The sequence below is a fragment of the Phallusia mammillata genome, chromosome 8, assembly GCF_965637545.1.
Source record: "Phallusia mammillata chromosome 8, kaPhaMamm4.hap1.1, whole genome shotgun sequence".
Taxonomy (NCBI): Eukaryota; Metazoa; Chordata; class Ascidiacea; order Phlebobranchia; family Ascidiidae; genus Phallusia; species Phallusia mammillata.
The window spans coordinates 1,016,541-1,037,771 of record NC_137259.1 but is presented as its reverse complement, the minus strand read 5'-3'; the positions used below and the strand labels follow the sequence as shown (position 1 = coordinate 1,037,771).

The window sequence follows — 21,231 nt, the reverse complement described above, 5'->3', positions numbered from 1 at the left end:
TAAATTAATAGACATAAGGTTCATCATAGTCTTCATCCACCAAGCAACGAGATTTGAGATTCTATTGATTTTTTTCAAGCAGCATTAATGCACAATGACATTTTTACACACCAATATTTTCTTGAATGAATCAAACTGTAATAGTATCACTCAAACTGATACCTTTCTTCAGTGTGGAAAAAAGCAATGATATATTGTAATATCAAATCATGTTTATTGGCTGATGCAATAAAATAAACAAGCTGGTTTAAAATCGTGCCAGTTATTATATTTATTAATTAGAGATTGCTCAATATTTCGACTTTTTTCTTTCCATATGTTTCAAAACGCGACGCAAAATTTTTCCGCTAGGAGACTTGGGTATCACGTCAATAAAGGTGATTCCCCCGAGAAGATATTTAAACTTTGTAACTTTGTCTGGAAAAGAAAGAAAATCTTGATTATCAGATACTGAACATTAAGAGGATATTATGTTACCTTTCATGAATTCGTGAATTTCTTTTTCTGTGAGAGTTGGATCTTTTCTGACAACATAAGCTTTGGGTAATTCCCCTGCTTTGGGATCGGGAACACCGATAACTCCTACGTCAGTAATCTTTGGATGACGTAACAATACGTCTTCTAGTTCAGCGGGTGCCACCTAGCAAGAATTCGAAGGTTTTAGGTGATCTGTTTCAACACACGTTTATTCTCATGAAACTAACTTGAAATCCTTTGTACTTTATCAGCTCTTTCAGTCGATCAACGATATAGATAAACTCGTTATCATCGTAATGTCCGATATCTCCTGTATGTAACCAGCCTTCACTGTCAATCGTCTTCGCTGTCGCTTCAGGGTCCTTGTAATAACCTTTCATCACCTGCAACATAAATAAAGCAACTTGAAATGTGTTAGAGGTTAAGAGATTGTGCACAGTTTACCTGTGGGCCTTTAATGCAAATTTCACCGTCTTCATTAGGACCCAGTTCCCTTCCGTTGTCTGTACCAATAATCTGACAACGCACAGAAAAGCAAAAGGTTTATTTATCCATCACTGATGATAAAGTCTTAGGTAACGTCTGGTGACTTGAAGGGAAGAAATGCGCCAGACATAGGTTGTGTGAAATTGTTAGGTAACTGGGACTTAGAACAAAGCAACAACGTGTAGTTAACCACATAACACTTTACCTTCAACAAAGTATTTGGTGCGACGCTTCCAATTGACAGTACGGGAGTATAAACGTCCATGTGTCGAGTCCCAGGTGTTCCCTCAGTCAAACCCCAAACTTCACAACAACAGACGGTAATTTTCAGGGATTCAGACTTATTAATGCTGAAGTTAATGCAACTTATTAATGCTGAAGTTAATGCAAAAGTGAGCAACGTATGGTTGAAATCACCTTGCGTAATGTTGACGTTAAATTTCTTGGACACAGACAACGCCACACTTTCAGCTAAAGGAGCAGCACCACAGCAAAGTTCTCGTAAAGATGAAATATCGAATCCATGCTTTGATGGAAGTTGGTCCATTCCTACTATAATGGGTGGTACTACAGGAATGGCGGTGATCTACTCGTCAAAGATAATAACATTGCAGTTATAAGGAAATATACAAATTTCGTTCTTTAACATTGCAGGCAAGCTGCAGACAGTACCAAATGATTTGACCTATTAACCCTAAGGTCTCATTGGTGTAGCCGGTTGCAAAGGGCCAATACACTACCCAATACGGCCAGTTTATTGCCACCAACTGCACTGATGAGACCTTAATAGGTCGAACCAGTATGCACTGTCTGTAGCTGATTTTGAAAATGACAAGTTTCAGATAAACAAAAACCTTATATTTCTGAATGTCTCCCAAAATTTGCATGAAGTCAAATCGTTTCTTAAGAACAACTTTAGCTCCTTGCGATAACACCAGAAATGACATCAAAATCCCAAAGATGTGGTACATGGGAAGAACCAAGTAGACGACATCAAGACGTGAAAGGCGGAACGAGCCCCTGAATAGTTACATTAGTCATTTTAAGTTAAGTACGAAGCATAACTTTAACACAAATCATAGCACTGTCGCAATTGCGAACAGAATCAGCCAGTCAGACAAGTAGGAATATATATTTCGCCTAATAATGGCATCATCAGTTCCTGAAAAACGCAATAAATCAACACCAAGAATACCAAGAATGTAAAACAAACACAATGTGCTAAGCCATTGAGACAGTTCTCTCAAATTTCGAGTCTATCAACAACTTGTACAGTTATCGTCGGTATGCATGGCGGCTGTTGGAGGTTTAGATATTGCCAATCCACGACATTTTCTGACAAATCATAGCACGACGGGTCTATTTAAGGCGTTATACTAAATCAGCCGGACACCAAGCATTCTCATATGGCAAGGCGTAGGCTAGAAAAGAACTAGCTTGTGGTGGGATTCGAACCCACGACACAAGTCTCAGGCTGGATAAACGCTTCAGACCTGATCCCAGTTATGAATTTATGTTCAGTTTTAACACAAGGGAAAAAGTATTGTGCTGCCTGACATGCAAATTACATTTTTTCAAACGACATACACTCTGTCGAGTCCAAAATCAAGGCTACAGTCGGGCGTAAGCCAAACAGAAAATCGTGCGAAAATTGACACTGATTAATTTGTTGTTTTGTCGAAAGTTTCAAACTTCTTAGTCAACCTACTCGTATTCGGTAAAAATTGAAACCAAGTTTCTGTGTGTAAGCATCACACCCTTAGGAAGCCCAGTGGTTCCGCTGGAGTAGAGGATTAAAGCCACATCGTCCGGGTCGACAGAAACGCCAAGAGGAAAGTCTGATAAATAAATTGAATCTTATATATTTTACAAATCAATGCAAGTGTATGTGATATAATGTCTAACCTTTGGAATTTCCCTTGGCAAGAAATTGGGAAAATGTTTTTCGATTTGTTTGTTCTTCCATGTTAAATATTTCCTGCCAAAGTGACATAATGTGTACTCTGTTATTACTAGTACAAAGTATAATGGTAACTTACCTTAACCGAATTTATTTCCGCACAAACTTCTTGTACTTTTACGTAGTTCTCAGAATTGCAGAAAACAAATTTAGGTTCGGATTGTTTGAACTGGAATGAAAGTTCATCTAAAAATAGAACATGTTAGCCTACTTCGTAGCTTTTGATTTTAGATACGCGAGGGAAAAGTTTGAATTTGAAACCCAATCAATGAATACGTAGTTGTGATATATTTATCAACGTCAAATAACTGATAAGTTCACAAATATGGGTGTAATGATATTCGAGCCCGAAAGTATACGCCCTGAACAGTATTTAGAAAGCCCGTTTGGGTCCGGAAGTTTAATTGACTGGACCATAATAAAGAGGACATTAACAGTAGCCAATGACCGAAACAACTGTCGAACATAAGGTTTAAACCAACAACTAGCTACTTAGTTTATACCTTCAAAACCAACAACTAGCAATTTATACCTTCAAAAGAGTACGGACAGCGAATTTAAAGTGGGGGCCCATCAAATAAACTCAAGCCCAAACCAGGCCAGACTTACAAGTCTGATTCAGCTATAAACAAACAACTTCACTATAAATTGAATTGGGAAGCTTTAATCCAACCTTTGGTGTAGTTTGGGTTTGACGTAGTAAGTATTCCACCGCATGCATTCACTCCCATCACTATGAATGTGTATTCGGCACAGTTTGTGAGACAAGTTGCCACCACATCACCCTTCATCAACCCCATGCGGTAAAATGCGCTCCCACATTTCATGGAGTTCTCACGTACTTCCTGGGACGTGTACTGGTTGTCATTGTTTGAACTGTCAATCTGAGATAACATGGAAAACACACGTCAAGAACGAAACTGGTCAACAAACGCTTCACATACAAAAAACAAAGATTGATAAACCAATCAACGTTAAGTACATCATGCCAATTAGACTACACATGTAGCGAAACCGTTAAAATTTAAACAGCAACTGGTAAACCAATCATGTTTTTATCCCAGGTTTGATTAAAGTAAATTTTGAGAAAAAAGTAGTAACTTACCACAGTAACCTTGTTTTTGCTTCTAGCGAGATTCGAAAACATATAATCACCAAAACTGACATTAGGAATTACTAAATCAGGCATTGGACTTCGAAGCGGCATTTTGCAATACTTTTGTTGCTGATATTAAGTTAGTAGTGGATCTCGGCGTAAGCATAAGACCAACATAGCGACTAAGTTATGTAACAGTTCAGGAAAACGCTTTCAAACTACACAGAAAACCAATGACATACGCTTCATTATGCCATAAAGATATGTCCTGCCATTTTACATGGTTGTTACGTCTTCGTTCAAAAACTGCCAATACATAGATTCACGTAACAGCGGTTTTAAAAACGACGAACCAAGTCTGCCTCAAGCGCAATAACATGCTGACATGTGTAACTTGTTTTACTAAGTCCCAAGCTATATGTACTTTGGTCAGAATCTAATCCATCTAAGTGTGCAGTTACGTATAAACAAAATATCGTCAGCGTATTAACAAACACAGTCAGTGCTTTTCACAGACATCCACAAACGACACAAGTTATATCAACTTTTGCAGACTTAAGCACAATGTATTCAGATCCTTAACTACGCAGAAAGCACACGTGATGCTGTTGTTATGAACCCTCGCAAACTCTGTAGATCTAAGTTCATAACTCTACGACAAGGGTCGCCAACCTTTACCGCTCAGAGCCAATGCCCTTTTGAACTAAATGCCACTGCACGTAACGTTTTTTTGCATTGCTGATTTTCATTTATCTGTTTAACACTTGTTGTTGCCTCTATTTTGCCTCTTTCTTACTTTCGTTACATGGTATAGACGCGGTTGTAGCCAACCACTAGAAGCGGGTACGGAAACTCTTTAGTTGCAGTTGCACAGAAACAACGTCAAAATGTGAGGTGCAAACATTTTTTACGCTCTGGTTCCTTTCGAGTCAAGCCAGTCTACTTTGTTCGTTGTAAATCGGTCAATGATTAATAAGGGTGGTTTAAACTTTGTACCTCAGCCAAGCAGTCGCAGAATAGTGTGTGTTAGACAAATATACAAACGTTTCTTTCAAAGAGTTCCGCAATAAAAAGTACAAAAGTGCATTGTAACTAGAAGTGAATAAACCAGCTGTCTGCTACAAAAGTAACAAATTTCACACTTCAAATGAGAACATTAAAAGCTAAGTTATAATGAACCTTAATTGTGTCTCTTGATTCAAGTTAATGAAAATTTAAGTTCATTAAAATATATATTTCGCATTTACAGCATCAACAGGACTGGTAGTCAAACATAAAACATCGAGTCGATGAAACTAAAACTGTACATATCTTAATGTGCTGTTTAATGCCAATAAGTTGTAAATAAACTTGCTTAAAACAATTCGCCAACGTAGATCATGTACTTGGAAACTTTGTCTGCGAAACACAAACATATTGTAGTTTTTAAATGAACAATGTAACATTTCTATGTCTTGCACGGTCAATCTCATCAGAGAGCAAAGTTGTCCCCCAATGTGTTTCTCACAAATTTCACACTCAAACCTAATTAGCAACACGGGGAATATGAACAATTTAATTCTAAACGTTTGCATCGTAATGGTCAGTCTGTGTAAACGTTCATATTTGTCACAAACAAATGTCCTAGATATTTTCAAATTAGCAGTTATTGCGGCAAATTAAGTCAACATGTGCAGGATTTATTGCCCAAAGCAAACACAACAGTCCGAAGTTTCAGATACGTGGTGAGAGTTTAAACTTTTTATTTTAATAATTAACCAACATGGACTGCATGCGCTCGGTTGCCGATGGCAAGTGTTAACAACTAGAGCTCTAAAAATGGCCTGTTTGCATGTGTTTTCATGCAGCCTAGTGTAACAGATGGTCTCTGAATGGAAACAGGATCGTTTATGGTGAAAAAATCTCGAGGAATTTACCAAGTATCGTTATTAGAGTTGTTGGGACAGCTGCCCAACGGTTGTGTTAGATTCAATGTGAGAAAAGAAATTGTAAAATGCCTCTCTGGAGTCCAATGCCGGATTTGGTAATTCCTGATGTCAATTTTAGTGATTATATGTTTTCAAAACTAGCTACAAAAGGGAACAAGGTTACTATGGTAAGTAACTTCTTTTTTCGAAATAAACCATACGAGATCCGAACATCTTGCTTGATGGTGGTTGTTTACTTTAAAGCAACCTAAACTTCTAACGGTATCGAACTTGGGCAACGTTGTTTTGCGAAGGTTTTGCCAACGTATCTTATTTCATATTTATTATTTCTCTCAGATTGACAGTTCAAACAATGACAACCAGTACACGTTTCAAGAAGTACGTGAGAATGCCATGAAATGTGGGAGCGCATTTTACCGCATGGGGTTGAGGAAGGGTGATGTGGTGGCAACTTGTCTCACAAACTGTGCCGAATACACTTTCATAGTGATGGGAGTGAATGCATGCGGTGGAATACTTACTACGTCAAATCCAAACAATACCAAAAGTAGGCTGTATGCTTTAGTCGGAGTAAATACTAAAAGGAAGATCGCTGGAACTATAACACAAACTGCTGTTGTTTTCAGATGAACTTTCCTTCCAGTTCAAACAAACCGAACCCAAATTTGTTTTCTGCAATTTGGCGAACTACCTTAAAGTTCAAGAAGTTTGTGCACAGCTTCACTCCGTTAAAGTAAGTTAATAGTATGCAATATTATATTCCTAAAAAATCTGCACATTACACGTATATTTGGCAGGAAATATTTAACATGGAAGCCGAACCCAACAAAAAAACATTCTCTCAATTTCTCGCTCATGGAAATTCTAAAGGTTTGACATTACATCACAAGTTCTTGCATTAATTGGTAAAATATACAAGATCTATTTTGTTTGCAGACTTTCCTTTCGATGTTTCTGTCGACCCGGATGATGTGGCTTTAATCCTCTACTCCAGTGGAACCACTGGGATTCCTAAGGGCGTCATGCTTACACACAGAAACTTGGTTGCAAGTTTGACCATTGGCGAGTAAGTACAAAAATCGAGCAAAAATAAAAAAACAAACATTGTAAGCTATGTCAACTGGGCAAGTCGCATGTCCAGAGCCAACTTTATGTCAACGCAAAATCTTAAAATTAAGTTTTCTTTCCAACATTGCAGTGCATCAATGCGTTGGTCTCGCATCGACGCAATCTACCTGGTTCTTCCCATGTTTCATGTTTACGGAACCATAATGTCGCTCCTGGTTATGTCAAAAGGAAGCAAAGTTGTTCTTAAGAAACGTTACGACTTGATGCAAATGATGGGAGATATTCAGAAATACAAGGTAAAATAACTACTATAACTCAAAAAATAAAGGTTGTGTTTTTAGGCTCATCCAACTATGATATCAAAGTCATTAATTTAGCAAACAAATGCAGCCAAATTAAGCTGCACATAAGCCACATGTAAAAACGTTAGATGATGTATTTTACAAACCAAAATACCACCATACTTAAAAAATAATAATAAGCACCAAAAGTCATTCGTATTGTTGCTTTAAGAAAGTGTATTTGCGAAAATTCATAACCAAACACTAACCCATACATTTATGTGCACAGATCACTCGTTTGATTGCCGTCCCACCTATTATAGTAGGAATGGACCAACTTCTATCAAATCATGGCTTCGATATTTCTTCATTACGTGAACTTGACACCGGTGCTGCCCCATTGCCTGAAAGCGTGGCACTGTCTGTGTCCAAGAAACTTAACGTCAGTATTAAAAACGGTAATTCAAAACAGTTGTTTAATCCAAGTAGGCGTCATGTTCTTCAGCAGCTAGTTGTTTTTTAAGGCCTTTGTAGGCTTTTATTACCAGTAGAAATGCAACAAGATTACAAAGGGATTTGGTTGGGCATTGGCAAATCCTTATATCAGTTCACAGTTTGCTGTTATCTAGGTTGGGGTATGACTGAGGGAGTCCCTGCTGCTCATCACTTGGATGATTGCACTCCTGTACTTTCAATTGGAAACCCCTCACCTAACACTTTGTTGAAGGTAAAGTGTTCACTGTTGTTGCTTTGTTCTGAACCTGATTTGCACAAAATACTGTATACAGTCACTCAATCTGTGCATAGCGCATTTCTATCCCTTAAGCCTCCAGCCGTGGGTTAGAAAGCCACTCTTTCATTCTACATCCTACATTAGTTAATGGTTAGATGTGAATGCCTTTGGCAGAACCAGTACACAGTAATGTAGGATAAATACCTTTTGCTTCTCTGCATATTGACAGATTATTGATACAAACAGTGGAAGGGAACTGGGTCCTAATGAAGACGGTGAAATTTGCATTAAAGGCCCACAGGTAAACTGCACACAACCTTTTAACAGCTAAAACATTTCAAGGTGTTTCTATACGTTGTAGGTCATGAAAGGTTATTACAAGAACCCTGAAGAGACAGCAAAGACGATTGACAGTGAAGGCTGGTTACATACGGGAGATATCGGACATTACGATGATAACGAGTTTATCTATATCGTTGATCGACTGAAAGAGCTGATAAAGTACAAAGGATTTCAAGTTAGTTTCATGAAAATACACGTGTGTTGATACAGATCACCTAAAACTTTCTAATTGTCACTAGGTGGCACCAGCTGAACTGGAAGACGTATTGTTACGTCATCCCAAGATTGTTGACGTAGTTGTCATCGGTGTTCCCGATCCCAAAGCAGGGGAATTACCCAAAGCTTTTGTTGTGAGAAAAGATCCAGATCTCACAGGAAAAGAAATTCATGAGTTTTTGAAAGGTTTAAATCGCATTATTTTTTTCCGCTTTCAAATGCTTGGTCATGTTCAAAAGTGCTTTGTCATTTAACAGATAAGGTGTCGAAGTTTAAATATCTCAGCGGCGGAATTACCTTTGTTGATGCCATTCCAAAGTCAGCGAGTGGTAAAATTCTGCGCAGGGTTTTGAGGCGTCGAGTGGAGGAAACAAAAATTTCATCAAAATACTGAATCAATCTCAATTCATATGTTCTTAACTTTATTTACGTATCGTGTAATATTTTTTTATTTTTCCTGCTCTTTCCGTGAGGTACTTAGGTGTAACTTCAAAAAGTCTAACCCCATCCAACGAGACGACTTCAATTACTATTTCCAAAGACTATTTTTTTCTAATAAGAGTGTCAAATCTGCACGACTGTGTGCTTTCAGTAGAATGGCTTTATGGCTGTGGTCGGTGCTTAGCAATGACGTGGTACAAGTTGGATCAAATGTAAAGTTGTGAAGTTAGAATTGCTTCGTTAATTAATAGCTTTTCATTTTTGTTTCGGAAGCTGGATTTAATTCGTGCAAAGTACAGGCGTTTTTTTGTGTAAGCCTTCTAAATCTCTTTGTTGACAATCGTTCGAATGATTACTTTTGTGCCAAACTGTACGGTAGCATATACTATATTATTGACTTTCGTTCTCACTCAGCATTGTTATATTAGACATTTATATTAGGTATTTTATATTGCGGAACTTTGACAGAAACGTTTGTAAATTTGCCTAACACTAGGACTGCTTGTCTGCTTGGTTCAGGTACAAATTTAAACTGCCCTGGTCAATCACTGACCGACCTACGACAAACAATGTAGGCTGGCTTTATACGGTTTATTTGAGCGTTGTCGCTAACTCGTAGTGACGGAACTAGAGCGAAAATATGTTTGCACCACAAGTTTCGACCGTATTTCTGTGCAACCCAACGTAACAATAGACAGAGTTTGCTAAGGTTGTTGAAGGCATTGTAATGTTAAGTATAGGCTGTACCACATATGATTGCTTTTTGTGTATGGATCTGTCTGCATATTACTTAACTGTTAAAGTGAAATCGACAAGTTTCTGAAGATTAATTCTACTTGGGCCGTGAGCGGATGTCTGTGAAGTTTACATTTTATTTTTTTCGAAGTCCAATGCCGGATTTGGCAATTCCTAACATCAGTTTCAGTGATTATATGTTTTCGAATCTCGCTAGAAGGGGGAATAAGGTTACCATGGTAAGTTACGTCCATATCAAGACTTTACTTCAATCTTCTAAGCATTATTTGTTCCTGCAATAAAATTAATAAGCTGGTTTTAAATCGTACCAAGTTATTGTATTTATTAATTAAAAACTGCTCAATATTTCGATTTTTTTCTTTTCCATATCTTTTAGAACGCGACGCAAAATTTTTCCGCTGGGAGACTTGGGTATGACGTCAATAAAGGTGATTCCCCCACGAAGATACTTAAATTTTGTAACTTTGTCTGAAAGAGAATAAAACGTGTTTTTCAGATACTGAAAAATGATACGATATTCTGTTACTTTTGATAAATTCGTGGATTTCTTTCTCTGTGAGAGTTGGGTCTTTTCTGACAACATAAGCTTTGGGTAATTCCCCTGCTTTAGGATCGGGAATACCGATAACTCCTACGTCAGTAATCTTTGGATGACGTAACAATACGTCTTCCAATTCAGCTGGTGCCACCTAGTGAGAATTCGAAGGTTTTAGGTGATCTGTTTCAACACACGTGTATTTTCATCAAACTCACTTGAAATCCTTTGTACTTTATCAGCTCTTTCAGTCGATCAACGATGTAGATAAACTCGTTATCATCGTAATGTCCGATATCTCCTGTATGTAACCAGCTTTCATTGTCAATCGTCTTAGCTGTTGCTTCAGGGTTCTTGTAATAACCTTTCATCAACTACAACATAAATGAAGCAACTTGCAATGTGTTGACGGTTACGAGATTATGTGCAGTTTACCTGTGGGCCTTTAATGCAAATTTCACCGTCTTCATTGGGACCCAGTTCCCTTCCGCTATCTGGATCAATAATCTGACAACGCAAAGAAATGCAACAGGTTTATTTATCCATCACTGATGATAAAGTCTTAAGTGAGATTCGAACCGACGACCGGTGGCTTAAAGGGAAGAAATGCGCCGGCATGGGTTGTGTAAAATTGTTAAGTAATTGGGACTCAGAACAAAGCAACACCGTATAGTCAACCACATAACAATTTACCTTCAACAAAGTGTTTGGTGCGACACTTCCAATTGACAGTAAAGGAGTATAAATGTCCATGTGTCGAGTTCCAGGTGTTCCCTCAGTCAAACCCCAAACTATACAACAACAGACAATAATTTTCAGATACATATTAACGCTACAGTTAATCTAACAAGAAGTTCATACAACTTGGCGGTGAAAAAACAACAACATCCCAATGATCTTAAATGCGAAAAACAAAGAATAAGTCATGTGGTTTCTCTTTGATGTTAATGTTTCATGCCATTGCAAATTGATAGACATGACTTTGCGAATATACTTCTTCGTTGAAGTGAGCAACGTATGGTTAAAGTTACCTTGCGTAATGTTGACGTTAAATTTCTTGGACACAGACAACGCCACACTTTCAGCTAACGGAGCAGCATCAGAGCAAAGTTCTCTTAAAGATGAAATATCGAAACCATGATTTGATGGCAGTTGGTCCATTCCTACTATAATGGGTGGGACTGCAGGAAAAGTGGTGATCTATTCTTCAAAATATAACAACATTGCAGTTACTAGGAAATATACCAGTATCGATCTTTTACATTACAGGCAAGCTGCAGACAGAATTAACCCTTTGTTTTGACCAATTAACCCTAAGGTCCCATTAGTGCAGCCGGTTGCAGAGTGTCCATACACTACCCAATACGGCCAGTTTCTTGTCACCAGCTGCACTGATGAGACCTTAATAGTCGAACTAGTATGAACTGATTTTGAAAAAGTTGCATGAAAAAAGTTGCAAGAAAACAAAGACCTTGTATTTCTGAATGTCTCGCAACATTTGCAAGAAGTCGAAACGTTTCTTTAGAACAACTTTAGCTCCTGATGACATCACCAGAAATGACATCATAATCCCAAAGATGTGGTACATGGGAAGCACCAGGTAGAGGATATCAAGACGAGAAAGTCGAAACGCGCCCCTGATAGGTAAATTATTATTTCAAGTTAAGTACGAAACATAACTTTAACACAAATTATAGCACGACAGGTCTATTGAAGGCGATATACTGAATCAGCCGGTCACCAAGCATTCCCATATGGCAAGGCGTAGGCTAGAAAAAAACTAGCCTGCGGTGGGATTCGAACCGCCAACACGAGTCTCGGGCTGGATAAATGCTTCAGCGCTGTGGGAGTAAGTAATTTACTACCCTATATGCGAATGATATCGACTCTTTTAAATGAAATACGCTCTGACGAGTCTATATAAGCTAAACATAAAGTTGTGCGAAAAAACTGGTTGTTATGCTGTTTTTATTAAATTTTATACTTTTTTTTCCCGAGTCAACCTACTCGCATTCGGTAAAAATTGAAACCAGGTTTCTGTTAGTGAGCATGACGCCCTTAGGAAGCCCAGTGGTTCCACTGGAGTAGAGGATTAAAGCCGCATCATCCGGGTCGACAGAAACGTCGAGAGGAAAGTATGATAAACAAAGTTGAATCTTATGTAATTATTCAACCGAAGCAAAAGCTACATTAGTACTTGTATAATATAATGTCTAACCTTTGAAATTTCCCTTTGCAAGAAATTTGGAAAATGTTTTTCGATTTGGTTTGTCTTCCATGTTAAATATTTCCTGCCAAAGTGACATAATGTGTACTCTGTTATTACTAGTATAAAACAAAGTATAATGGTAACTTACCTTAACAGAATTAAGTTCTGAACAAACTTCTTTTACTTTGACGTAGTTCTCAGAATTGCAGAAAACAAATTTGGGTTCGGAATGTTTGTACTGGAAGGAAAGTTCACCTAAAAATAATACATGTTACGCTATAGGCTACAATGTATAAGTTGCATTGCTGTTTTTGATTTTAGAAAATGTGTAGCTACAGTGGCACATACGCGACATCTGGTCACCAGCTACACTAATGAGTCCTTACAGATCGAAACTGTGTGCACTGTGTGTAGCCCGGAAACATTTTTGGTGCCACATATTTGGGTAAAATCAATCAACTTCACAATAAATTGATACAAGCTTTAAGCTAACCTTTGGTGTAGTTTGGATTTGACGTAGTAAGTATTCCACCGCATGCATTCGCTCCCATCACTATTAAAGCGTATTCGGCACAGTTTGTGAGACAAGTTGCCACCACATCACCCTTCCTCAACCCCATGCGGTAAAATGCACTCCCACATTTCATGGCATTCTCAAGTACTTCCTGGGACGTGTACTGGTTGTCATTGTTTGAACTGTCAATCTGAGAAAAATATAGGAATTCCACATCAAGAATATGACAAGTTAAAAACGCTTCTTAAACCCACCAATGTTAAGACATAACACCAATTAGACCATACACATGAAACAAAATTGAAGTCAAACAGCAACTGTTAAACCAATAAAGTTTGCTCATAGTTTACCGCTTAGACGGTTTAATAACCTTGAGATGAAAGTGACTTACCACGGTAACCTTATTCCCGTTTCTAGCAAGATTCGAAAACACATAATCACTAAAACTGATGTTAGGAATTACCAAATCCGGCATTGGACTTCGAAGTGGCATTTTGCAACTCTTTTATTGCAGCAACGTCTAATGAAACACGTTTAATGTTAATATTTCATGAATGTTACCTTTCTTGCTGTTCGCCAAAAATAACATGGCGGCTAAAATAAATAATACGGTTTTGACAACGTGTCAAAATACCTCGAAAAAACAATAACCTATACGCTTCACTATTAATTAAGAATGCCTGCGTTTTTGAATGGTTGTTATTTCTTCGGTAAAACTTGCCAATAAAGATATATGTAACAGCGGTTTTAACGTCGACCAATCAAATCTGCCACAAGCAGGACAAAATGCTGACATGTGTAACGTGTTTTACCAGCCCTAAGCTATATGTACCTTACTCGGAATGTAATTCATCGTGACCTACTTACACATTAACAAACAAATCGTTGCTTATTTTTGGTAATAAATACCTAGCCTGCCCGAGCTGTTTTGAAAAACAAAGTAAATGCTAAAACCCTAGGTTATTTTCGAAACATTTATCTCAAGTCGGACAATAGATACTGATATTATTTCGTTTCTTGAAAAATGTTTTTTTTTTCTTGTTTATCTGGTAAAACGCCATTGTTTGTTTGTTTATTATTTCTTGCGTTTCAATTTAACTTTATTCAATTTATTCGTAGTATTTGCCGTTTTGCGACTGGCAGTTCTGTTGTCAGGTTTGTTTCTGTTTTTGGACATACCTAAAACTTATACCAAAAAAAAATATGACAATTGGAGTTGCAGACATTTGTTGCAGACACAAAGCTGGATCCAAACAAGAAGGAATTTCATGGACCAACTGCCAATATTGAAAATACTTCACAATTTGCAACTATCTTCACAAGAAAAAAAGAGGTTATTCTGAAATGTCTGCATGCGGTACAGTTTCAAAAGTTAAGTGAACAAAACCACCAGTCTTACTATCATATTTTGTTGGTTCCCATACAATGCCAACCCATGTGGAATAAAATTTAAGCACCTTTGCTTTAACCCAGAGGAACATTAGGTTTTGAATTAAATTAAAGTCCCCAACTCTGTAAGCTTAAAAAATTGAAAGAAATCAGGGCTGCCTATTCACTGGGGAAAAATATATATATACAGCTACAGAGGGAACACAACATTTAACCATATTAAACTTTATAAAGTACCATGAATCTCACAAAAGTAAAAATACTGGAACACGCAAACACCACAAAAATCTTGGATTCAAAACAAGATCAGAAATCACCATGGCAGAAATATTGACACATAGTTTGGCACTGTAGTATTTCAATCTGATGAAACTGCAATTGCTTCAATTTCCACCCTTGCAAGTTTAGGAAGATTGGCAACTGCATATGCTGCTCTGGCTGGATATGGAGCTTTGAAAACTAGAGTTGTATATTTAATTGTTTCACAACTAGATTTTTTGAAATAATTTAAAGTGAAATGCACACAGTTTGATTTTAGTCTGCCATTCATCTGTGTAAAGTCACTTACATTTCTGATAGACAGTATTCACTCTTGCAAAATCCTGTATATCCGCCAAAAGAACAGTAGTTTTGACAACTAAAAAGCATCAATTTTTACAAATTAATGTGTCCTACCAAAACTATAATAAATGCTTTACATTTAAACAGTTTTTGCATAAAAAAGCCAACCTACCATCAGCAAATGACATGTTGGCTGCAGATAAAATTTCCCCCATGTTTTTTAAAGCCTATTAACAAATAAAGTGTTTCAGTTAATATAGGTTTTTGAATTAATATAAGCAACACAAAAGCATAAAGAAAGCTTTGTTACTTGTTCAGTTTGTGATTCTACATCGGATCCAACAAAATCAGATGTTTCAGGGCTTAGTCCAATTTGTCCAGAAACATAAAGTGTTTGGTCAACTTGAACTGCTTGGCTGCAAAACAAATAATCAATAGGCTCATTTGCTTGACTTGTAACAACCACAAACAATATACCTGTATGCACCAATAGCTGCTGGGGCTTTGGTGGTGCTAATAACTTTACGTACTATTTTTGAAACACTCATTGTTATTTGTAAACAAACTATTTGCAGCACCTGAGTGAGGGACTACTGTTAATTTTGGCAAGTTTTGAACAGGCAATAAACGGTAATAAAGCAAAGACAAAAAAAATTCCGGGCGAGCCTTAATGTTTAAACAAACTGTTGCAAAAAGTTGTTATTACACAAAAAATTCCTCCCAAAGTTTGCAAAAACATTCCTGTACAGAAAAAACGCCGAACTTAAAATGCTGAGTCATGCTTGCGGTTAATGCTGGTCACCATGTTTCAAAAAATAATTACTTTCAAAACAAAGCAATGTCTTGAAAACTCCCGAAAATTGTTTCACTGCAACGATTAGAACTTATATAAAGCAACAATCAACTATGTTTAAACCAGAAGACAAAATATTATGGTTGTGCACAAGTTATTTTACTTGCTTCAAGTTGATTTTTTTTATTCACCAGCAACTAGCCTACTGCTGTGTTTGCTGGTCATGGTTTTTCCCAAGTCCAAGAACATTATTATTGTAAGTAGGCAACAAATTGGTGTAGGAAACAATAATTAATTCGGGGAGTCCAACCGCTTGTCATATGGGTTCAGATTCGGGTCGTGTTTATTTCGTTTTGTTTTTAAGGGTTCAGGTTCGGTTCAGGTTTTTGAAAATGTATATTTTCGGGTTTTGTTCCGGTTTAGGCAAATTATCCGGTTTGCGGTTTTCAAACCGGTTCGAATTTTCATTAGTTTAATTTTAATTCTATACCTATCATCTACCTGGCCTTATCAAGCTCCAAAAAACTTCACAAAATATAAAACAGACTGGATTTTTTACTGGTTCAGTTCCGGTTCGGGTCCAACGCCAAACAAAATATGGGGTTCAACTCCGATTCGGGTTTAATGAAATTAACCACTCAAACCGGTTCGCGGGTTCAGGTTCGACTCCTTGATTTAAATAATGCCAATTTGTTACATTGTTACACTGCTGTGGACCATGTTCACTTAAAAGCACTGTGCTTTGGGTTTGGGGTGATTTGTTGTGTATGCACCTGCTATAAAAAACAAGCGCGTTTCCGCTGGTGCATTACATTTTACACTGATGATGACAATAGTTTTGTCGAAACGTCTGTTTTAATAAAAATGAATACGTTTTACTCTACGTCGCTGGCAATTTGCTTGATATTAAAGTTACTGCGAAGTTGCAATATTTTCTAACCGAATGACCATAACTTTGGTCAAGTTTTAAAAGCGAGCTACTTTGTAAGTTACTAAATTTTAGTAACTAAAAAAATCATCGATTACATCCTTTAATGCACTTAGGACCCAAGGAAGAACATATAGTCGTGTAAGTTAATTACAGCTGGAAGGCTATAGTTTGTGTTGGTCGCCTTAGGCATAAAACTCTTGCAAGAAATTGCTCAAAATTCTTAGTATGGTGACCGTGCTATAGGTCCGCAAAAACCGGTCAATCACGAGTGGAAATGCCTAACCTCCGATTCGGTTTAACGCTTGTTTGGCAGAGTAAGGGTCAAACTGGGCATCTTGCCAACTGACTGACCAATGTTCGTGATAGACTACTATAAACAGCTAAGATCTTCTCCATACAGAAGTAGTTGAAAACGTGCATAAAACGAAATCGTTACAACTTAATGGAAGTTTTCATACATTTACAGCTTAAGGTAGACAACATTGTAATTTTACAAAACAAATGTTAATTTGGATCAAGACTTTAACAACAGCTCAGCAATATGGATTACTTGTACACGATTTTACCAACTGAATGCGCCGATGACATTAGACAATTAGAGAAATATTTAGCTGGTATTGGTGCAGCCAGTGAGATCACAGAATGGAAAGGACATAAGTTCGGGGCAGTGTTTAGTGCAGAAACTGTCAAATATGCCTGTGCCGAATGGCAAGTAAAAGACGGGGACATTATAATTGCAACGTACCCCCGAAGCGGTAAGGATATTGTTTTTTTAGATTATTAGTGTGTATTTTCGTTTGCGGTGTACCTTGTGTTTTGTGTCAATATTTGTGAAAAATAGTTAGTGCTTGGTGATTGCTTTGCCCAATTTTGTTGTTTGTTTGCTGGGCAAAGTTTAGTTTGTAGTCCTCTAGACGCTAGAGAATTCATGATCAGTCTTTTCTTTATTTTGTACTTCCGATAATCAAACGTTGTCGAAATAAATCAAAGTCCACCAGTGTTTGGTTTCATCACCAGTTTTCTGCCTCATTTTTAACTGTCAAAATTACGTTATTGTTCATCATTCTTGGTTATGATGACATGATGTTGGTTTTCTTCCAGGCACAAACTGGGTGAAGGAATGCATACGCCAGCTTCTGTACGGACAAGATGAGAAACTGGATAAGATCAGCGGCTCAATGCCAATGCCCTTGCGATACATCGAATCTGGACCAGGCAAATACGTCAACATATTACCGACCTATGCTCAACCACCTAACAATGTCTTGCCTAATGTTTGTCTTCAAATTATACCGTCTTAGTCATTTATTGTGCTGTCAAACGTGCTTACGAACCTAAAACTTAGATTTCGCCCTACTTACAACTCTGGGCTACCCAACATTACGATTGGTTATTGTTTTTTTCATAAATTGTTTGACGTTTACCAAGTAAAGTTAAGTTAATGGATCTTTTTCGGCATTTGTTGATAGTTTGTAGCTTCAAGCTGATGGACAGTATTCCGCTCCCACGAAGAATATTCCTCACTCACCTTCCAGCTAACCTTCTCAATCTTGATGCATGGTTGCAAAAAGATATTCGGGTGATTAGACACAACCTGTGCTTAACTTTGCCCTTGCTTGGTCCCCCAACGCTGGCCTTGCAATTTATTCCCGAATTACGCTTTAAATTTCATTTACCAAAATGAAATAACAACATAAATGTAACTGAGTGTGAAGTCAGACCTGAACCAATCACATTTATTTGCGTTTGCGTAGGATAAAATACACTGGGCATGCAGCTCGCGGATAGCGAAGGGTCCATAGGTCGTCAAGTCAGCCACCCGTACACAAATAAATATAAACAGGCAAAAAAAGGGGAAAAATAGTTGCACAACTGGAGACCAAGCTAAAAACGAATACTGAAAATCCAGGCACGGCGTAGAGCTGAGATATTTCATAAGTCGTCAAAAATAGCTCTTTCAGCAGTTTGTTTTATAATTAATCGACGTTCCGACGTCCCATACAAGACGCCTTCATCAAGACAACTCACATGATGCACTTTTTGCAGATAATCAACGTGATTCGCAACCCAAAGGATCAGGCCGTTTCCTGGTATCATTTCAGTCAGCATTTTCCGTATGCAGAAATTGTGCCGAAAGATTGGAACCAATGGTTGGAAAACTATATGGCAGGTAACGACCAAGTTCTTGGTGGCAGCCCTTTTGTAAACATGTCAAAATTAATCACGTACGCATTCACATTTCCACCAAGCATTTATTTTGTTGTTTTTAAATACAAACTTCATACTTCTTTGTCTTACAATGAAATCCAATCAACTACACATTCTTATGTTTTAGGAATCATTCCTTCCAATATGAAAGACAACGAGTTTTATCCGGACAATATTTTGACGTGGTTTCCATACTGGAAGCATCCAAAGGTTATGTCTATTGTATACGAGGATATGTTAGCCGTAAGTTAAGCAACAAATCCTAAGACGTATGTGGCATGAGAACATATATTTGAGGAAGGTTTGAGTTCGTTCACCGGAACTGTAAATGCCAAAATCTTGGTGAAAAATAAATTCTGTGCAAAAATTGTTCACTGGTTGATTCTGTTTGGCCTAGGGTTTTATATACTGCGTTTTGGGTTATGTGGTAAGTTATTTGAAGTAATATAGTTGCGAATGTAAAATGAAATTTTTGCTCTTTTGACGAACTTCAGTTACAACATAATTTCTTACCAATTCATCTTAACGTTTCAAACAGGCCTTCAATTGGGACCTAGAGCCTAAGTTTTGTTTAAACAAATCCCTAATTAGGTTCGAAAGTTGTTGAAATTGTGGAACAGATATCCAGTGTATGAGGAATGTCCGAATCAACCTGTTTTATTCGAACTTAAACCTTAACCCGAACCGAACTTTGGTTCAAACAATAACTTAAATACTAACGGTACAGAGGACATTTGTCTGTTTTGTTTTGTTTTCTTAAAAGTATACAGATTTGTTGATAACTTATATTTGTTTGAATAGGACACAACCGGACACGTGAAAGAACTTGCCAACTTTATTGGAACCGAAGCAAGCGATAACGTCATCGAAAACGTAGTCGCCAATTCGTCCCACAGTAAAATGAAAAGCGATCTTCACGAGAAGGAAGATCCGGATTCAAAATTGTTTCAAAAAATGGAACTCATACGAAAAGGTGATTTCTATGTAAATCTCAGTTTCATGAGTGTCTTGACAAATACGAAAATTGGCTTTAACAGAAAGTAAAAACTCTCTCCATTGGTTCTTATTTAGTTTGTTCGATATAATATTGGTAAGGTAATTCATTCATGATTTTTTCCCAACAGACAACAACCTTAACGTTAGCAAAGAATGCCCGTTAACATATTATTGCCTCGCTAAATCTTTTTTACGGTTTAATGAGTTTATTTTGTCGCTAGGTGGTGTTGGAGGGTGGAAGAACTATTTCACTGTTGCGCAATCTGAAGGAATGGATGAGATCATGGAGAATAAGCTTGCTCAAACTGGAATAAAATTTATTTACGAATAACGACTACTAAAACAATATGAAAAAGTTAAACATCTTTAAATGAATCTACTTAAAAATTTGTTTCAAATTGACTGCTGGTCCATTGAGTTAGGAAAAACGATTAGACCTTTGATTTACTTGCGAGGTGGTAAAAAATATCATTTTCCGCCAGTGGGCGATCGAGAACACGTACAAACGTTTATTGAAAACATTTTTTCTGCTTTTTTATTCTGCATGAATGTTCACATTGGGTGAAATTCCACTGCATTTTAGAAAGTAGTTCTCAATTATCATTTATACAATATTTTCTTTTAATCGATGACAATAGTACTTGTCGAAACGTAGTTATGTTCTACACAAATATATTGGCTCTGATTTTTTTGCTCAGCTTCTTTTAATCATTTTATTTAATAAAAGCACTTTTTTTCTGCACCACATATTTGTAGTTTATGATTTTCTTTCCAATGTTTTTCTCTGTTACCATGAAGTCAAATTTATAAACTGAAAGCCTTGTATGGTGTGTTAAAATCCTGGAACAAGACCAATATAATCTGCTTTATCCTGACACGATATTATGGGCGCTGTTTACACGTTGCGCCCAGTATTGAGAGCGTGACCACTGTCAGAGACGCGTCTGCGCTTCTCCCTCGGACCAAAACAAACACGTGTAGTATTAATAAGATCTGCTTCGCCTAAATTTTGTGTCAAGTTCAGCAAACAAAATGCCCAATCACGTGACATTACTAACTTTACCTTTCAAGATACAGTTTGAAAGAGCACTACAATAACAAAAAAGGTAAAAACCAATAGCAAAAGTAATTTGTTGGTTTTTTTATGTGATTCTGTATCGCTTAAATTTGTCATAAAATTAGCTTTACATCTTACATGTAGTATGAACAATAATTGTTCTACCTAAACTTTATGCTTGTTGCTGCCTAAACAAAGATACCCAATCGCGCAACATGACCTACTTTTTGCATATGGTTCAAATAAGAGCACTA

General features: G+C 37.2%; 5 protein-coding genes across 5 annotated transcripts; 2 read left to right on the top strand and 3 right to left on the bottom strand.

Moving 5' to 3' along the window:
• Window positions 1-198: 198 nt before the first annotated feature.
• On the bottom strand, window positions 199-5,164 carry LOC145205268 (uncharacterized). Its single transcript, XM_080077954.1, has 12 exons — window positions 4,029-5,164; window positions 3,597-3,807; window positions 3,003-3,109; window positions 2,869-2,941; window positions 2,672-2,801; window positions 1,818-1,983; window positions 1,381-1,549; window positions 1,169-1,266; window positions 922-993; window positions 705-860; window positions 478-640; window positions 199-417 (listed from the first exon to the last, which is right to left on the bottom strand). Exons 1-12 carry the CDS (start codon window positions 4,128-4,130, stop codon window positions 290-292), a joined length of 1,575 nt encoding a protein of 524 aa, XP_079934080.1. The 5' UTR covers window positions 4,131-5,164; the 3' UTR covers window positions 199-289.
• Window positions 5,165-5,830: 666 nt separating this feature from the next.
• Window positions 5,831-9,356, top strand: LOC145204748 (uncharacterized). Its single transcript, XM_080077344.1, has 12 exons — window positions 5,831-6,114; window positions 6,284-6,494; window positions 6,574-6,680; window positions 6,745-6,817; window positions 6,884-7,013; window positions 7,146-7,311; window positions 7,586-7,754; window positions 7,926-8,023; window positions 8,259-8,330; window positions 8,391-8,546; window positions 8,611-8,773; window positions 8,845-9,356. The coding sequence occupies exons 1-12, from the start codon at window positions 6,013-6,015 to the stop codon at window positions 8,979-8,981; spliced, it is 1,584 nt and encodes a 527-aa protein (XP_079933470.1). The 5' UTR covers window positions 5,831-6,012; the 3' UTR covers window positions 8,982-9,356.
• A 243-nt stretch (window positions 9,357-9,599) lies between these two features.
• Window positions 9,600-13,747, bottom strand: LOC145204570 (uncharacterized). The gene is made up of 12 exons (XM_080077162.1): window positions 13,434-13,747; window positions 13,022-13,232; window positions 12,677-12,783; window positions 12,538-12,610; window positions 12,327-12,480; window positions 11,791-11,956; window positions 11,351-11,519; window positions 11,013-11,110; window positions 10,755-10,826; window positions 10,538-10,693; window positions 10,311-10,473; window positions 9,600-10,252 (listed from the first exon to the last, which is right to left on the bottom strand). Exons 1-12 carry the CDS (start codon window positions 13,533-13,535, stop codon window positions 10,113-10,115), a joined length of 1,611 nt encoding a protein of 536 aa, XP_079933288.1. The 5' UTR covers window positions 13,536-13,747; the 3' UTR covers window positions 9,600-10,112.
• Window positions 13,748-14,640: 893 nt separating this feature from the next.
• On the bottom strand, window positions 14,641-15,603 carry LOC145204747 (2-iminobutanoate/2-iminopropanoate deaminase-like). Its single transcript, XM_080077343.1, has 5 exons — window positions 15,470-15,603; window positions 15,303-15,408; window positions 15,165-15,219; window positions 15,000-15,068; window positions 14,641-14,890 (listed from the first exon to the last, which is right to left on the bottom strand). The coding sequence occupies exons 1-5, from the start codon at window positions 15,538-15,540 to the stop codon at window positions 14,790-14,792; spliced, it is 402 nt and encodes a 133-aa protein (XP_079933469.1). The 5' UTR covers window positions 15,541-15,603; the 3' UTR covers window positions 14,641-14,789.
• Window positions 15,604-17,182: 1,579 nt separating this feature from the next.
• LOC145204746 (cytosolic sulfotransferase 3-like) lies at window positions 17,183-20,681 on the top strand. The gene is made up of 7 exons (XM_080077342.1): window positions 17,183-17,471; window positions 17,818-17,931; window positions 18,186-18,295; window positions 18,763-18,886; window positions 19,052-19,167; window positions 19,726-19,897; window positions 20,142-20,681. The coding sequence occupies exons 1-7, from the start codon at window positions 17,258-17,260 to the stop codon at window positions 20,249-20,251; spliced, it is 960 nt and encodes a 319-aa protein (XP_079933468.1). The 5' UTR covers window positions 17,183-17,257; the 3' UTR covers window positions 20,252-20,681.
• Window positions 20,682-21,231: the final 550 nt, after the last annotated feature.

Bases quoted from the DNA above. Each gene is read 5' to 3' on its own strand.
- LOC145204746 (XM_080077342.1), top strand. From the start codon at position 17,258: ATGGATTACTTGTACACGATTTTACCAACTGAATGCGCCGATGACATT. The intron at 17,932-18,185 runs GCAAATACGTCA...ATTTGTTGATAG, and splicing joins ATACATCGAATCTGGACCAG to TTTGTAGCTTCAAGCTGATG. The intron at 19,898-20,141 runs GTGATTTCTATG...TTTTGTCGCTAG, and splicing joins AATGGAACTCATACGAAAAG to GTGGTGTTGGAGGGTGGAAG.
- LOC145204570 (XM_080077162.1), bottom strand. From the start codon at position 13,535: ATGCCACTTCGAAGTCCAATGCCGGATTTGGTAATTCCTAACATCAGT. The intron at 11,957-12,326 runs GTAGGTTGACTC...TTTACCTATCAG, and splicing joins TCAATTTTTACCGAATGCGA to GGGCGCGTTTCGACTTTCTC. The intron at 11,111-11,350 runs GTAACTTTAACC...GTTGTTGTATAG, and splicing joins TAACGTCAACATTACGCAAG to TTTGGGGTTTGACTGAGGGA.
- LOC145204748 (XM_080077344.1), top strand. From the start codon at position 6,013: ATGCCTCTCTGGAGTCCAATGCCGGATTTGGTAATTCCTGATGTCAAT. The intron at 6,115-6,283 runs GTAAGTAACTTC...TATTTCTCTCAG, and splicing joins AAGGGAACAAGGTTACTATG to ATTGACAGTTCAAACAATGA. The intron at 7,312-7,585 runs GTAAAATAACTA...TTATGTGCACAG, and splicing joins GAGATATTCAGAAATACAAG to ATCACTCGTTTGATTGCCGT.
- LOC145205268 (XM_080077954.1), bottom strand. From the start codon at position 4,130: ATGCCGCTTCGAAGTCCAATGCCTGATTTAGTAATTCCTAATGTCAGT. The intron at 3,110-3,596 runs GTTGGATTAAAG...TTCTATTTTTAG, and splicing joins AAACCCAAACTACACCAAAG to ATGAACTTTCATTCCAGTTC. The intron at 418-477 runs GTAACATAATAT...TTTCTTTTCCAG, and splicing joins AATTCACGAATTCATGAAAG to ACAAAGTTACAAAGTTTAAA.
- LOC145204747 (XM_080077343.1), bottom strand. From the start codon at position 15,540: ATGAGTGTTTCAAAAATAGTACGTAAAGTTATTAGCACCACCAAAGCC. The intron at 15,409-15,469 runs GTATATTGTTTG...TTTGTTTTGCAG, and splicing joins GCAGCTATTGGTGCATACAG to CCAAGCAGTTCAAGTTGACC. The intron at 15,069-15,164 runs GTAGGTTGGCTT...GATGCTTTTTAG, and splicing joins CAACATGTCATTTGCTGATG to TTGTCAAAACTACTGTTCTT.